The sequence below is a fragment of the Vidua chalybeata genome, chromosome 3 (assembly GCF_026979565.1).
Source record: "Vidua chalybeata isolate OUT-0048 chromosome 3, bVidCha1 merged haplotype, whole genome shotgun sequence".
NCBI classification, from domain to species: Eukaryota; Metazoa; Chordata; class Aves; order Passeriformes; family Viduidae; genus Vidua; species Vidua chalybeata.
Window position 1 is genome coordinate 95,624,752 of NC_071532.1, and position 15,697 is coordinate 95,640,448.

At 35.2% G+C, this 15,697-nt stretch overlaps 1 protein-coding gene across 4 annotated transcripts in view; it reads left to right on the forward strand.

Moving 5' to 3' along the window:
* The window catches only part of TRAPPC12 (trafficking protein particle complex subunit 12), a 51,209-nt gene that overhangs the window by 2,488 nt on the left and 33,024 nt on the right, over positions 1-15,697 (forward strand). For all 4 annotated transcript variants that reach the window (XM_053937608.1, XM_053937610.1, XM_053937607.1 and 1 more), the window contains exons 3-5: positions 2,384-2,500; positions 10,405-10,518; positions 11,355-11,493. In XM_053937608.1, the coding sequence (XP_053793583.1) occupies positions 2,384-2,500; positions 10,405-10,518; positions 11,355-11,493 (370 nt within the window). The remainder of the gene's footprint in view (positions 1-2,383; positions 2,501-10,404; positions 10,519-11,354; positions 11,494-15,697) is intronic.

Sequence of the window (15,697 nt, forward strand, 5' to 3'; positions counted from 1 at the left end):
TTGAGTGGGAAATAATTTCACTCATGTTCACAGTGGTCTCAATAATGTTAACACTGACTGAAATGGCATCATTTCTATCTTCCCTGAGATTTCTATCTTCCATTGCTTTCCCTAAGCAATGGAAAGGTATAACCTCTAAGAAAGATTGAGTGCTGCAGCAAGCTGCTAGGAAGGGATAATCCTAAAATTAAAAGAAAAAAACTAGAGGAGATCACAAAGCAAATAGCATAGTAGTGAAAAGTAATTTTTTGTCTTCTATCAATTTCTAACAGGTGAGAAGGCATAAAGCTTTTTTTTTCAGAATTTGGGAAATTTTACTGTCATGTATTCAGGATTTCTCATGAAGTAGTTTTATCCTGACTGCTCAGCCAGGCTAACCATCATGGTGTTTTTTTTTCTTTTTTCTTGAAACAGGCTAATCCTACTCTTTGATATCTATGCCTCTAGATAGTAGAATTGTTGTGTAGATAGATGGTGTTGAGAGTTTGGATGCTTTAATCCTTAATTATGCATAACAAAGACCATCAGTCAATAGTCAAATACAAGCAGAGAGCAGTCTGCAATAACTTCCCAATCTGCAGGAGCTATCAGAGGAGTTTCTGGAGTGAATCAGGTCCAGACTTATAGATGAATTATCTGAAAAATCTTGGGTTTCTGTCACAAGCAATAAATACCAGTTTAGATATACGCCACACTGCTGCTGATATAATTAAGTAAATCCTAATGCTTTCCTAAGGAATTAAAGTAAATCCTAATGCTTTCTTTATTGTTTAAGAATTATAAGAGTTTTCTAGACATGTCCACAGGGACAAGTTCTGAAGTGCTTTATGTTTAGAAAACCTTCCTCACTTTCAGTTACTGCTTTTCTGTGGCCTGAGTGCATGCCTTGACTGATTTGACGTCTCCTAGTTTGGTATCATTGGTATCATTGCCTCAACAGCGACACCATAGCATTGCAAATTGTGCATTTTACTGTAACTGTAATTGTAGAGTGCTTGAAATGTCAACTGAAACATTGTGGGAGGTATATTTTCAATGTCAAAGTAGCTTCCAACAAGGGTCATTACAGCTTTGGTATGAATAGTTTGCTAATGATGAATGTTAATGCAAGATGTTAAACCAAGCTACATACAGTGGACAGAGAAGTTGTTTGAAGAATGCATTTGCAGTGAGCGAACTCTACGTGTGCTTCAGGGAAGGACTGAAATTTTACATTATATGTACTGACGAGCTTGGGACTTTATTTTTTGCCTTGCTTGCTCAGAAAGCGTATTGTAAGACACGTCTTACGTAGATAAATCACACCAAGAAAAATACTGAATGATTTTTATTTCAGCTGCATGTTACTTTTTGACAATAATTTAAAAAACATTGTTTTTTAAACTTATGTTGGGTTATGTATGGGGTAGATTGTCTGTAACAGTGTTCTCAAAGTGTCAGAACAAATCTGAGTTCTGCTTTTTATAGTCTTTCCATTACACCTTTTTTCATGAGTTCCTCTCTTCTGTCATTGTCCTTTGTTTCATTACATTCATTTTTACTGTTTCCTACACCAAAGGACTGTTGGATCAAAAGTACTGTTAGGGGGATTTAAAAATTCTTCTGTATTTATGTCATTCTGCACACACTCTCTTTTCTTAATTCTTTGGGCTCTTCTGTCAGGAAGATCTTTTGTTTATTCGTAGGGTAAGTGACATCACTAGAGGTAAAAAATTTCCATGTAGTGAAACGGTAGTTCTCATTCCTTAAGAAGCTAGACAGAAAACACAAATATATATCCCATCACTATCCATGGAGAAAGTTGAAACACTTAATGTCAATTGTCTTTGTCATAGCTAAGCTCTGCTGTTACTAGTTCAGTCTCTTTTTAGGCAAACAGCTATTGAGCTCAGATAGCCCAGTTTCTCTGACTGATGCCTGCAGCTAGTTCTTTTGAAATTTAAAACACTTGTTGAAGGGTTGCTGTTTACTTTGGTTTATGATATCTCAAAGTTTATTTTCTGTGGATATTTAAGGCTAACTTACTGTGTACATGTTTATTTTTGGTCAATAGATTACACCTTTCAATGTTAACATACATTACAAAAACCTGTAAAACTTTCTGGTTTTTATAAGAGCTTTGAGGAATATTTTATAAGATCTGTGAATCACAATAGTAGAAGAAGCAAATAAACCTGAATGTGTCAATGCTAACTGAAACCTATCCATGGAAGAAAAAAATATAGCAAATTATGTAGAGTAAATGTAGAAGTTTTCATTCCAATGCTGTATATACACATGCAGTTATATTTATTACACACGTAACATAACATTTAATTTTGTTGAAATAATGTTTTAAATAGTCTCTTTATCTGTTTTCTTTTTCTGTTCCATGAACACCAAGGGAGATGCAGTAAAAGACCTAATGCTTCGCTTCTTGGGGGAGCAGGCTGCAGTGAAGAGACAAGTTTTAAATGCCAACTCTGTAGAGCAGTCATTTGTAGGCTTAAAACAGCTAATTGTAAGTAACAATCATCATATAATACATATTGTGTTTCTCTCAAGATAATTGGGAGCTACTGACTGAGGAGGAACTGAGAAAAAAACCTGTGTATTAGTCTATTCCTGACTCTTCAATAGTACTAGCCAAACTACAGTAGTCTTTAATGGGAATGACACTGGGGTTTAACTATTTGGGTTTAAATCACATAGTGCACATTTTTTTACATGCAAAAGTTACAAAAAAGTATTTTAAGTGACTGTGAGTTTTTATGTAATACAAATGGTTGCAAAACAGATTTTAATCATGTTTTTGTTTACCTGTGTATGTACTTAATGTTTTGACCTGAGTGTTTTACAAAAAGACATAAAAGCTGTAAATGGCAAGCCAAACTGGTATGATAATTTAACTGCCTGATTTTTATTTCAGTGCAGAAAATTAAAGCAAATTACTTCTAGAGGAAAGCTTAACTTAATCCTTTCATTAACGTAAATATTTCTGTTCTGAAAATAGTTGTGTCTAGCAGCCTTGTAAACCTTGCCTTGTTCCTTTAACCATTGTGTTCCTGTGTAAAATTCATTACTGCTACATGACTGAGCCTTACTTAATCTGATGACATAACAAGATGGTTTGGATTTACTTTATTTCTGAAAAAATGGATGAAAAATTACTGAGGAAAAGTAGTGAGGAATTATCAGGACAGACTGTATTTAGTATTTAACATCTTTTAATGTAATTGTGTGACTTTACATGTAAAGCTCCCAAAGAGATGACTTTTTTGTCATGTTAGGAATAATCTAGGGGGTCTCGGCAAACACCGTTAAAGGAATTCAGAGGTAATTTTAGAAACTAAATATGAAAAAACAGATTGTGTTGTCCACCCTAGACACATTTTTTTGTTTATCTCAGTATTTTACTTGACTTGAGAGGGGAAAATAATCTTATGCAAGAGTCTTGTACCCATCAGTGTCTTAAGTAGGAAAAACTTTTTTTCCACACTTACTTTCCATCTTCTGGAAGAGAATTTTTGATGTGTGGGAAATGCCTTTCTATTTAGCCTGTTAGTGGTGTCTATGCAAAATGTTCTTCTATGCTGCAGACCGTCTTGTACCTTAATTAATATGCTGCTGCTGATACTGTTTTTGATTTGAGCCTCCTCTTAAGTATCAGAAGAGTAGTGTTAAAGCTTTTAGACATAGAGCAGTGAAGCTAGGAGGCAGTCTGCAGCTGTAGGATATTTTGTTACTTATGGCACTTAATTATGTTACTTGTGGTTTTTTTTGTTGTTGTTGTTGAGTTTTTTTAATTGCCTTATTTAGAACTGTGCGGTTTTTTATAAAATAGAAACCATTTTGGTAGAACTTAGAATGTTCTTTGGTTTTCAAGGCTTTCAGTCATTAGCTGTTGGCTGGTTTTGAGTATGCAAAATAACTTTCTCAGTTTCATTTGCAGAACTCCTTTCTTTTTATGATGAGAATTAGTTGGTCTTTTTTGTTCCCTTGCAAACATTGCATTTCTTCTTAAGGTCTAAATGTGGAAAATTTATTTCTGATTGATTATAGTCTTTAAATTTAAAGGGATTTCAGACTTAAAACATTAAAATCCTATGCTAGATGATATTAACTAAAAAGATATATGCGTTTTACATAAGCAATAGGCCAGAATGGCATATAATAGCTTTTCTGTTACTAGTCACAAATTTTACTTTCTTTATGAGTGAATTTGTGACCAAATATGTTCAGCAAATAAATATTTGAATGCAAAGGACAGTTTGCAGGCAAAATTTATATTTATATTAAGAACTAGTGAATATAGGGACTACTGCTGTGCAGTTTCCAGAAAATGGAGATTTTTTTTCCTTAGCTGTTTATTTGGTATCCTTTTGTGCTACACATGAACATGAGATTTTTTGTCACCCAATTCAATCCCTTGCAGTAACTTAGAAGAGTGTACTTTGAATGCATTTGTGCCGGAGTCTTCCCCGGATTTGGGTGACTCCGGATGGTGGTAAAGTCTCTCCTCCAACCCGTGCCTTCAAAGAAAGACTCAGTAGTCTTCAGTCGTCCGGTCTCAAGGCAGTTTATTGCATATTATCTCAAGGCACACAGACTCCCTGACATTGTCCCTGACTCTGTCTGTCCCCGTCTCTGGCTGTCCCCGTCTCCGGCTGTCCCCGTCTCTCCCCCCCGAGGGGCTGGTGCCATCTTTTATATCACAAATTACGTATTAGGTGTTTATAGTTTTTTCCCAATGCCTACTACCTATGTTGAACAGTGACTTTCTACTCTAAACCAATCTGTGAGTGCCAACACCACCAAGAACATGGAGAATAGGAAGAAGAAAGAAGGAGGACAGGGCACGCCCAAATCCCTCCATCTTAGAACCTCTGACCCCCATGTACAAAACTCAGACCCCTCTGTACAAGGCCTAAAACCCCCCTGTACAGCACTCAAAAATCCTACCTTTCACTTTGTGACTACTTCTATTATAATATCTAAACTTTTGTGATTTCTTGTTCTTCCTGCAAGGTTGGTAAATTGTTCCATGGGTCAAGCTCAAGACCACAGGGGTCCCTGGCCGCCTGCCAGGGTCTCAGAGGCTTCTGCCCTGGGCCCAGAACATCCAAGAGTGTCTGAGGGACACCTTGGGTTCCGACACATTTGCACTGCAGAAGAGAAATGCTTAGAATTAGGATAAATTTCACCTTTAGACTGATACCTATTATTTAGATGTTTACATGTGAGTTGTTGTCTGAACTCTTAAATCAATAGAGAACTTATAGTACAGTCCCTTATCACAACCTAAATTTAGATGGGTTTCCATCTAAAAGTCCCAACAATTATCACACTCTGTAGGAAGACACTAGTGACAGCTGAAACCAAAAGTGAATGTTTAGTCCCATTATGAAGAAATGTGTTAGGATAAAATTCTCAGATGATCTTGGGCAAACTCCATTGCATTATGGGAACAAAAAAAAAAAAAAGGAAAAAATAAAAACAGTATTTTGAGCCTGTCTACTTCAGAGGAAACTGCTTCTTTAGTGTCTAGTTACTATTTTAATCCTTCATGGATGGAAAAATATGCTCACCAGTATACCAAATCTTCAAACCATGGGTCTTCAGCTACAATTCTGAAGCGCCTCTATTCTACCATATGATTAATTCTGTTCGCTTATTTGGCTGTTTTAATAAATACAAATATACTGCTTCTACTTCCAAAGGCTATTCCAGAAGTTCATTCCTTTGGTTGTTAATCAAAGGCATTTTAATCAGTCCTCCCTCAAAATCTTTTTGTAATCAAACCTAAAGTTGTTTACAATAATTTAAGTGTTTTGGTCTTACGTTGCTTTTTAAGTAATTTTGTTTTCCTTAATATTTGCATCTTCTCCCCTGCTACTTTGTATGAACAGACAGCCATGGCATTTCCACTTCTCAGATTCTCTTTTTAAAACAAAAAAATAACCCTTCTCTAGCTATCTCATCATGGATGCCTTTGTAATCATCTTTGGAACTCTTCTCAGACTCTCTCCCAATTGAAACTAACGTCTTTTTGTTATCACTGCTCACAACTCAGCGCATTACATTGTAAATGATATAAGCCTTGTGTTCTGATATTGTAAATCATCTGATCCCTGTTTAGTGATGTGGTCCTTACATATTGACAGTACCACCTCCTAGGTTACATCTACAAATGAAGATACCACCTCTTTTAACCAGGGCCACAAAGGAATACCTTATATTGGACTGTTTCCAAGGTGCATTCTCAAGTAGTACCTTCTCACATTGCTGTAAAAGTTCCAGTAAAAAACATTTAAGTAAAAACACTTCTGAGAGTAAGATGCAGTTAGTGCTTGCAGCAAAGAATGTTGGAGACTGATGTCCTTTTGGGGGGATCATAATGCAGTCTGCAAAAGCTTCCTCAAGTACAACTAATTGTCAGAAAACAAAATTTATGAAGAAGTTGATAAGCTGAACTTCCAAAGGTGCACCTTTTCCGATGAGATCACCAACAGTAGCATCATGTCGAAGATGAATAGTTTTTCACCAGGAACTGAACTCAAGTTGTTAAACTTGGTAAACAAAATTGTTCAGCATCAATTTGGTCTCTAGATGATTTGAATGAGATTTTTGCTAAAGATGCCAAGATGGTTTATTGAACAACTGTACGTCCACATTTTCAGTTTCTTCTATGGGATGGGCAGCAGTGAATAGGAAATGCTCTACTGGTAGCAAAACGGTGTGGAGGTGGTGTAGGTGAATTAGTTTTACAACTTTAAGGCTTTAAAGAGATAAGGGGCTGCTGAAGCAGTTCTGCACAATAATTCTATAATAATTTGTGAATAAAGGTATATATCTGTACTGGATAAGTTCTTATATTTCTTAACTGAAAACAGAAAATCTGAATTTTCAATTTCTAAAACGTTTTGTTTATCTGGCATAGGAATGTGCCTTTACATCCAGAGCAAATAAACGTAAGCAAGATCTCATCGCAGTGTTGCTTTGTTTTAAAGTCGCAAATACAAGGTGCAAGCTGCAATTATGTTGGTTCTTGCTATTCCATATTTTAGACTGTTTTTTTACCCTCATTTGAACAAATAGCACAATCTTGCTTACCAGAGGTAATCTGATGTTTGGAGTTGTAAGGTGCCTGCAGCCAGAGGAATTCAATCTTTCAGAGTTATTATCACATACTTACAAAAAGAGTGCTGTATCCTGCCACTGTAAATATGTAATGTTTCCTCCAAGTATGGAATAATATCCTCAAGCTGCTAGACTAAGAAAGGGTTACTATCTACATTTTCTTAACTGATGTGTAAATGCTCTACCAATGTAATTTACAGGGGAGAAGCATGTCATAGCTAGTGGAGGAGGACATTTTAATCACTTTAATGGTGTTACAATGTAGAGTTAATGACTCCCTCTGAGTCTATTTTATAGAAGTCATATATTGTTACTTTTGCACGAGTAATGTTGTGCTTTTGCATATATTTTCAAATATAACAAACCTGGTATACAGTGGTATAACATACATATTCACTTTAATAAGTTATAAATTATCCTTAAAAATAGGAGAGGGGATTGTTCTTTTGTTTCTAAATCAGTGAGCATTTTCCTACAGTTTTATGGCTGATTTGAGAGAATGTGGGAGCAGCACAAACTGTAAATATGTGCTTTTGGGAAGAGGTTTAATTTCTGTACTAAGAAGCAAGTATTTATTGGAGAAAATGTCAGTGGTTTTCCTGAGAGACTGAATAAAGTTATAAATTGTCTTTGTGTATCAGAGGAGTTCCCTTTTCATCATTGAACACATTTTCTGTAGATTTCCAGTCTGTGTGCCTCTCTGCTTGACAGAAGAATTACATTTGAAATCTGTTTTACTATGCAGTTTCCCTGTCTGTATGTAAACCTCCCTTAGGATTTCTGGGTTTTTTTGAGAAACAGAGGTGTTCTGCAAGGACTGATGCATTGTCTGGTGAATGATTGATCTGCTTGGCCTACCTTTGGTGTGTGTACAGCAGTTGGTACTGAAATGGTTTGGATTTTTAATTTTTGGTTATGGATATGGATTTTTTTTTAAATTCCTTTCACTAGATAACCATCTAGTCTAATAGTGTTTAAAAAGTACAGAAATCATGATGGCTGGTGGCTTTCATTAAAAGAACAACAGCTCCATACTTTTGGGGGGAGTGGAAAGATGATACTAACATTGTGTGGAGAGTAGTTCTCTTCTTCCAGGCTGCTGCTGTGTTAGTGAACTATTTAGTAATAATATTTGGCTGACAGTATCTTTTCTCAGAGAAATTAGTGTTTTCACACAATTACAGCTAGACAACCATATCCTGATCATCACAGAATAATTATTTTTGTCTTTGAGAATGTTCTTCAGTATTTTTTATGCTTTATCTGAAGCTGTAGCATCCATATTTGCTTTGGGTCTCTACTTATGACTTACAAACAAAATTCAGGTATAAGGAACCTGGATTTTTAGAACTATGTGATTGTAGATCATAGAAAGCACCAAAGTGTAAGACTTGCAAGGTTTTTAGGAATGTTTGAAATGGATAAAGATTTCTGGTGGACGGGCAACTCTTAAGTCTGGTACAATTTGCCTAAGACAATAATTTATCCAGTTAATGTCAAATTAGAGTTGTACTGCCAGCAGTCTTCTACTAAGATTCCACAGAGAATTATGCTTCGTGACCAGCAGGCAGCTCTGATTTTGAAATCATTTCAAATATTCATCTTCCAGCAAAGACTCTTTGCACAATAATTGTCAGACTTGCTTCTCTTAGCTGTCTTGTTCAATAAAGTATATTTTGTGCATGCCTGAAATAAAATTTAAAAGATTGCAGCAACTGAGTTGGTCATAAATGATCCATTATTATTTTTTGATCCTAACTCTCACTTGGGAAGAGAAGTCGAGCAGTTTTAGTTTAGCAGTTTTTTAGTTTTTGTGTTTGCTCCTGTTCTAAGGATAATAAGAATGGAGTTTGTCTCTCCAGAATAGGAATGAATTTCAGGTAATCCATGTCAGTATCCTTCATCTTTTCTAAGTTGATACAGGTAGATGTTGAAGGATATAATAATGCATTATCAATTCCTGCTCTTCCATAAGAAAGTAGATGGCTCAGAGTCTGCCATGCTGGTTCATGGTCTTGCTGTCAGCCAACTTGTACATTTCCAGTGGAACTCAACTTTATCTGGCATCTGACAATGCAGGGAGGAGAGGTGAGGTGGTTAGTGCATGGGGATCTCTGTTGTGGCCTGTTTGCGGCCTGTGTGGCTGCAAAATGGGGCCCAGAAATTAGGGAGACTCTTCAGTTGTTACTACTGGTTTTTCGGTGTGACTGTTTGCTGTGTCAACACATTTTCTAAAACATTGGAGAGAAATTAATAAAAAACCAATTCAAGATTAGTATCTGGACTTTGCAACAACCAATATAAATGTATTTTATTCCTTCACATTTTATCAGACAACATAATTATTTTCTATTACAGTTACATTTTTTATGTATTAAGAAACTATTTTAAAATATATTACTTTCAGGAATAGCATATATTTACTTTACAATGACCTACTGGATACATGTCTCTTTAAAAACTCCTCTGTATAATAGAAAAGTATAACAGCTTAAAACCTGTGAAGCATTAATCTGTGTTTTAAGTTCTTGGTTTGTTGCATCAGACTATACAAGGCAGAAACATTATTGGGATATTTCCGTTGAAAAACTGATCAACAGTGTGAGAGTATAGTTTGATTTGTATAATTAGGAATGTTTTTGTTCTATGAATAAAAAAACATAAGAGTATTTTGAAATTAGTAATTCAGTGGAAATTCAAATGTTTATGTTTTGTAGGTGAAACAGTTGTTATTGTTCTGAATTTATCATTTATGCATTGTATTCTTCCTTGTTCTTTGTTTTTGATTTATAGGGATTTTGTATCCTGAACAATGCTAAAAGTTTATTTTCATTAGGTGAACTGTACTAGGGGTTATAATCTGAGATGCTGAAGTCAGTGAGATAAGAATGAGCATTGAATATTTTATGACCATAGAGTAACTTCGATATTACTGATAATACATGGCTGGCAATTTTTTTCTCCTTTTTTTTTAGGAGAAAGCAAAATTTTGAATATTATAGCATATTCATTTATATAATCAAACATGATATAGCTTTAAGTTTAGAATTCCATATGCTATTGTATATTCTTTTGTTTTAGTGACCTGATGATATTAATACTTGATTTCCCTTTTTGCCTGATTAGACATGCAGCTTTGACAAATGACATTCTGCTTCTCACCAGCCAGCTCTTCTGACCTTGTCATTATTACTGATGGGTACATGTCGCTGCTGCAGGCAAAATCAGCAGTTGTGCATTTTAGGGACTTGATGATTTTGCTACTTATTCTTTTCTTCTTCCCAGAGCAGTAAAAACTGGAGGGCAGCTGTTGACTTGTGTGGGCGGCTTCTAACTGCACATGGTCAAGGCTATAAAAAAAGTGGACTACCTGCTAGCCATACAACAGATTCTTTACAGGTATGTTTAAATATGCCCTTGTCACTTTTTTACCAACAATATTCATAACATGATCAAACTCCTTTTCCTAATTGTAACATAGAAACTGTGGTTATTGAAGTATTTTAGCAAGATACTTTTTCTGTTTGCTTATGTAAAGTAGGCCTTCGTTTAAAACAAACTTAATTTTTTTAAGGAAAATCCAATCTTGATTCTATGTTTTTAAATGTTTTTCCATTAGTAAAATGGAATATGTTTTGCTGTTTTGGAAGACTCACTCTACTAAAGTTCATGGAACTATCTAGATTGTGAACTTTATAGTAAGATTGCACATGTTAGAAATGCGTTTCATGTTGCTTAGAAGATAAGAATCCAAATTAATAAAATATTGCAAGTGATTCAGATGTGACCAGGTGAGAACTCATGTTTTTGACCCTAGTGATTATAAAGCTCATGGAGTTTCACCAAAAGGTTTTAAGGATACCCTTGTAAAGTTGGAAAAGCGGTTAAAATACCAGACTGATAATTCATACATGTAAACTCATTTGAAAGAGAGATGTTCTAATTTTGAGGCAGGCTAATTTTTAAACTTCATCTTCAAAATCTTGAAGAAATCTTGGTTTATCTTTACAAACAATTAAACATCAGTCCTCTGAGCTTTGTTTTAATGAGTTGATGAAAAGTACTATGTGAAAGAGCAGGTAAATATAAATCCTGATTCTTTTCAGTACTAGAGAAACTTTTTACTCAGCTTTTATCAGAAAAAGTTGAAAAGTTGAAATTGTATTGGATGTAGCTTTTGGTTGAAGCTAATAACAGACCTTGTCTTTCCCTTTTTTATATGTATTAATTTTTAGCTGTGGTTTGTGAGACTAGCACTGCTGGTAAAACTCGATCTGTTCCAAAATGCAGAAATGGAATTTGAACCATTTGGAAATTTAGACCAGCCTGATCTTTATTACGAATATTACCCTAACGTATACCCTGGACGTAAAGGTAAAACACTTGATATATGAAATGCTTTTATTTTTTCCGTTTTTAACAGTCATTATAAAATATTGGTTGGATTCAGGGGGTTTTTAAGGCTGAAGCATTGGAGAGCGATGGATTATGTTTGTTTTGGTTTGGTTTTTTTTCCCCAGAAGAACATGATTGATAAGTACATTAAAGTATTGCTTGCATTATGGAGGTAGTGATAAGAAGTAACAACAGGTAGAGCAATATAGGTAGGCAGTGTATTTCATGATGCTGCTACAGAGGAATGTTTTTAACAAGTAAATATAATATTTTAGTTCTATGATACTGAAATTAAAAACTACCAAACTTGAATAGTTTGTTTTACCCAAAACCAGGCTTGAAAGACGATGAGAGAGTTTGTGGAAACAGATTCTATAAGCTTTTTTCTCTTCAGTTCATCCAGGTAGCATCACTATGCTATTTTTAATATTTGCACATCCATATGCTACTGCAGGTGTTATTTCCTGATTTCTAGGATTAAAAGAAAAAAGCCAAAATTTAGAAGTAAGTTAAAAATTCTCCTTAATTGAAACATGGTTAAATGTAATATTATTTGCTAAATAATTGAAAGTAAGTAAAATCAGAGATTTACTGTGTGTCTTAATATTGAAGAGAACAAAAACACCAGCTTCAATTCTATATAAGCAGTTTGCCTCAAGTTACAAATGCACTACTTCCCACGGCTCCAAATAGTCCATAGGTTAACCTCATAGTTCCACTACTCAGGATATTCTAGTTCTCCAGAAGTCTGGGTTTGAAAAATTGCTATTTTTAAGAGCAATTTTGCTCTTGTTCAGACTATTTTGAAATTTTATTTTCTCTGTTACTGTTATTTAGAAAAGAATAGCTCAGTCATGCAAGTACGCTGTTGAGTGTTCTTAGTGTTCTTTGGCTTTCTTATTTGAACCACAATGTGTAATACAATATTTGGAGGAAGCAGTTGTTACAGGCAGCGCCACTCTGAAAAATTACAGTCCATTTTACGTGAGATGCTGGTAGCCTTGGGGTAGATGGGTAACCTAGAAAAGTAGAAGATTTTGAGGTTTCTGAGGCAGGGAAGTTGGTGTCAGAGAGTTCACGATTTTTTGCAGATTATTTTGCATAGTGATGCAAAAGATCAGTTGCAGCCCAGAAAGGCCAGTGTGGACTGCTTAGAGCACCTCCCTCTGACGTTACTCATCGTCCTTCAGGTAATCACAGGCAATCCACTGGGAAGGAATGGTGTCAATTGGAAGAGTGAAAGAGGTCCTGGTCATCAGGTTGGACAGCTTTTTGGACCTAGTGTTCTTAGGGCAGCTGCACACACGATGCTATAGAAATAGTAGTCTTCCACAGACCATATGTATGTCTCCACATCTTTTTCAATATTAAAAATAAGCTATTTTGTCTAAGAAAAATCTTTGCAGGTCATGTCAGTATTTGAGGTACCTGAGTGCTCATGCCACAGATGATGCAGGGAGCAGCAGCTCTGGACAGTCTGGCCGGGTGTTCAAATCACCTGTCCTGTGACTGAGCTTTGGATCCTGGAGCAATCACTCAACCACTGTGGCTATTTCATAAAAGTTATGAGGATATTGATGGTGAAAAATGGTGAGCTTAAGGAAGATAGTCTATTTCATTATTATATGTCTCAGTTAATTTTTAACAGTTGAACATACCAACTGGGACCATAATCTGATCACTTGTAAGGAAAGTAGGATCAAGGTTGGATGGAGCTGACCTGCTAGTTGTAGATATCTCATATAAATCCATATATGTGATTATTATGTGGGAACAGCTGGTAAACATTCTTTACATAGTTTTGAGGAGAGAGAAATAGCATTTCCAGGGATGTAGGACAACACAAGCAGTTGTTTTTTGTCTAGCCTTAAACTATGTTATGCTGGATAATGGATAAAGAAATTTAGTATACATGCATTGTTAACCAGCTAATTTAAATAATAAAATACAGATAAATCATTCCTATATTTTAGTTGAAATATATTAGTATGAATACACAATCCACTGCTATTTGGTAATTTTGTATATCATTTTGTGGTGTAATAAGCCTAAAAGAAACGGCTTAATTTCAACATTTTAATTTTGATTCATGGTATGTAAATGAAGTAAGCACTTAAAAGTCAATTTAAGAAGTGAGAATATAGATATAAATTATGTTCCCATTAATTGTGATACAGATAATACTTTGCATAATTTCTTTGTATTCAAAATATTAATAATAAGAAACATAGTACATTAGGAAGTTTTCTGGTTTTATGCGGGAAGTAGGGGAAGTTCAAAACTTACAGCAATGAGAATAGCCTTTCATCTATTAATCTCTGAGAGATCTGTCTCAAAGAATTTAAGTTACAAGTAACTGTATGAAAAGTGAAAGATGCCTTTCCATTAATATAATTTAACATGGGCAACGTAGTCCTCTTAATTTCCCTCTGAAACTCGCCTAAAGCTATTTCCCTTTCAATCAGTGCTGCTAATCCTCATTTCCTCCTCATATTTTGTATGGCATTTGCAGCCATGATGTGCATTGACCCCACTATTGTTGTCTTTATCATGGCTGTAAGATCTAATCATTCTGGAATCTTCCTTTCCTGGTTTCTATGGGCTCTTTGTTCTGCATGGCTTATTTTTTTCCCCCGTGGTTTCAGTAGCGGTGTTTAGTTTATGTTTGGTATTGTTGTCTGTGTATCAGGATTATGCAGTTACCTGAAAGCAAGATGTTGCACACATTAGAGTTTGGGTGAACTCCTGAAACTGCCTGTGACGTCAGCCAGGATGCCCATAAACATAGACAATGAGGTCTTTGGCAATACTACTCCTACTAGTGGTAATTATAATAATTTAATAAAAACAACAATCTTCCTTTCCTGGTTTCTATGGGCTCTTTGACTATCTGCATTGCCTGTAGGAGTGCAGCCTCTCAGGAGGCTGATTCTGCAGGGATCCTTGTGTTGGCCAGTGGGGTTGGTTAAGGCACTTGTAGATCATTCCTGATTGATAAGGAGCAGAGAACAGGCTGTTCTCATTTTCTAGTAAAATCTTAAAATTCCTTAGTTATAGATTTAGTTCTTTTAAATTCATCTGCATAAAGAAGCTAAATAGTCCTATTTTTTCATATATTTTTCTTTCATAATAGGTAGGTCCTTAGGTCAGGAACCCTGTTTCAGATTGCTTCCTGCACATCTTCATTGTTCCACGTGGGATACATAAGGCTGAATTTTTGTCATCATTCTCATGTCAGATGGATTTCAGGAATTTTTTTAAGTGTTTTAACTTCATATTTACACCGTCTGACCCACTTCTATTCATACCATTTGTGTCTGTGTTCCTTGGGATACATAATCAACTCATATGATAGCTTGCCTAACCTGAGACAGCCTTTCCATTGGTAATGCCTATGTGTTTCTGAACCTGTGAGAGCCAACAATTAAAATGGAATATTAAAATGCTATTTCATTCTTTTATGAGGTGATTTGGTCTTGCTTCTGGTTAATAGAGCAATAAATTCCAGAAAAGTTAATGCTACCAACATGAGTCTTCTGAAGCTAGAAAACTTGTGAATAATTTATTTTGTATTGCAATGGGGGAAAAAATAAGCTATGCATAAGTAAAAATTGAACTTCTGTTCCTCTGACCAGAAGTTTATGTAACATGGGGTGGGGTTTCTTTCCCTTTACCCTTTTCATTTTCTTTCTGATGATGCAGCATCATCTGTATTCCCCTAAATAAAATCAGTCTTCTATTCTCTGCTGGGAAGGGCCTAAATTAGGAACATGGCATTAAATATCTAGTTGTATGTGTTCTAGAAACTTACTTCATAGTGTATTCCTTCCCTTGAGCTCTAGTTTCAATGCCAACACAAGTTTTTAAAAGTGTGGCAGTGTTGTGACTAGCGATACACTAGTGTGTCCTGCGATAGGATGGCACTTCTGGGTGGATAGTGATTGTTTTAAAAAATAACATAAATTTTATATATATACATAATATTTTTTTCTATCTATATAAAATAGTGTGAGTCTAGATATCACAACTGTTTTAGCATTTTTCACTACTGCTATTATTATGACATTAGTAATAGCCACTGTATTTAGAATTTTTATCAGAAATATAAGAAAAAATTGATAGAAAAAATTTGTGTGTGATTTCATTTTTTATGTGTCCTTAGTTACTCAAGCCATGGCCTTAA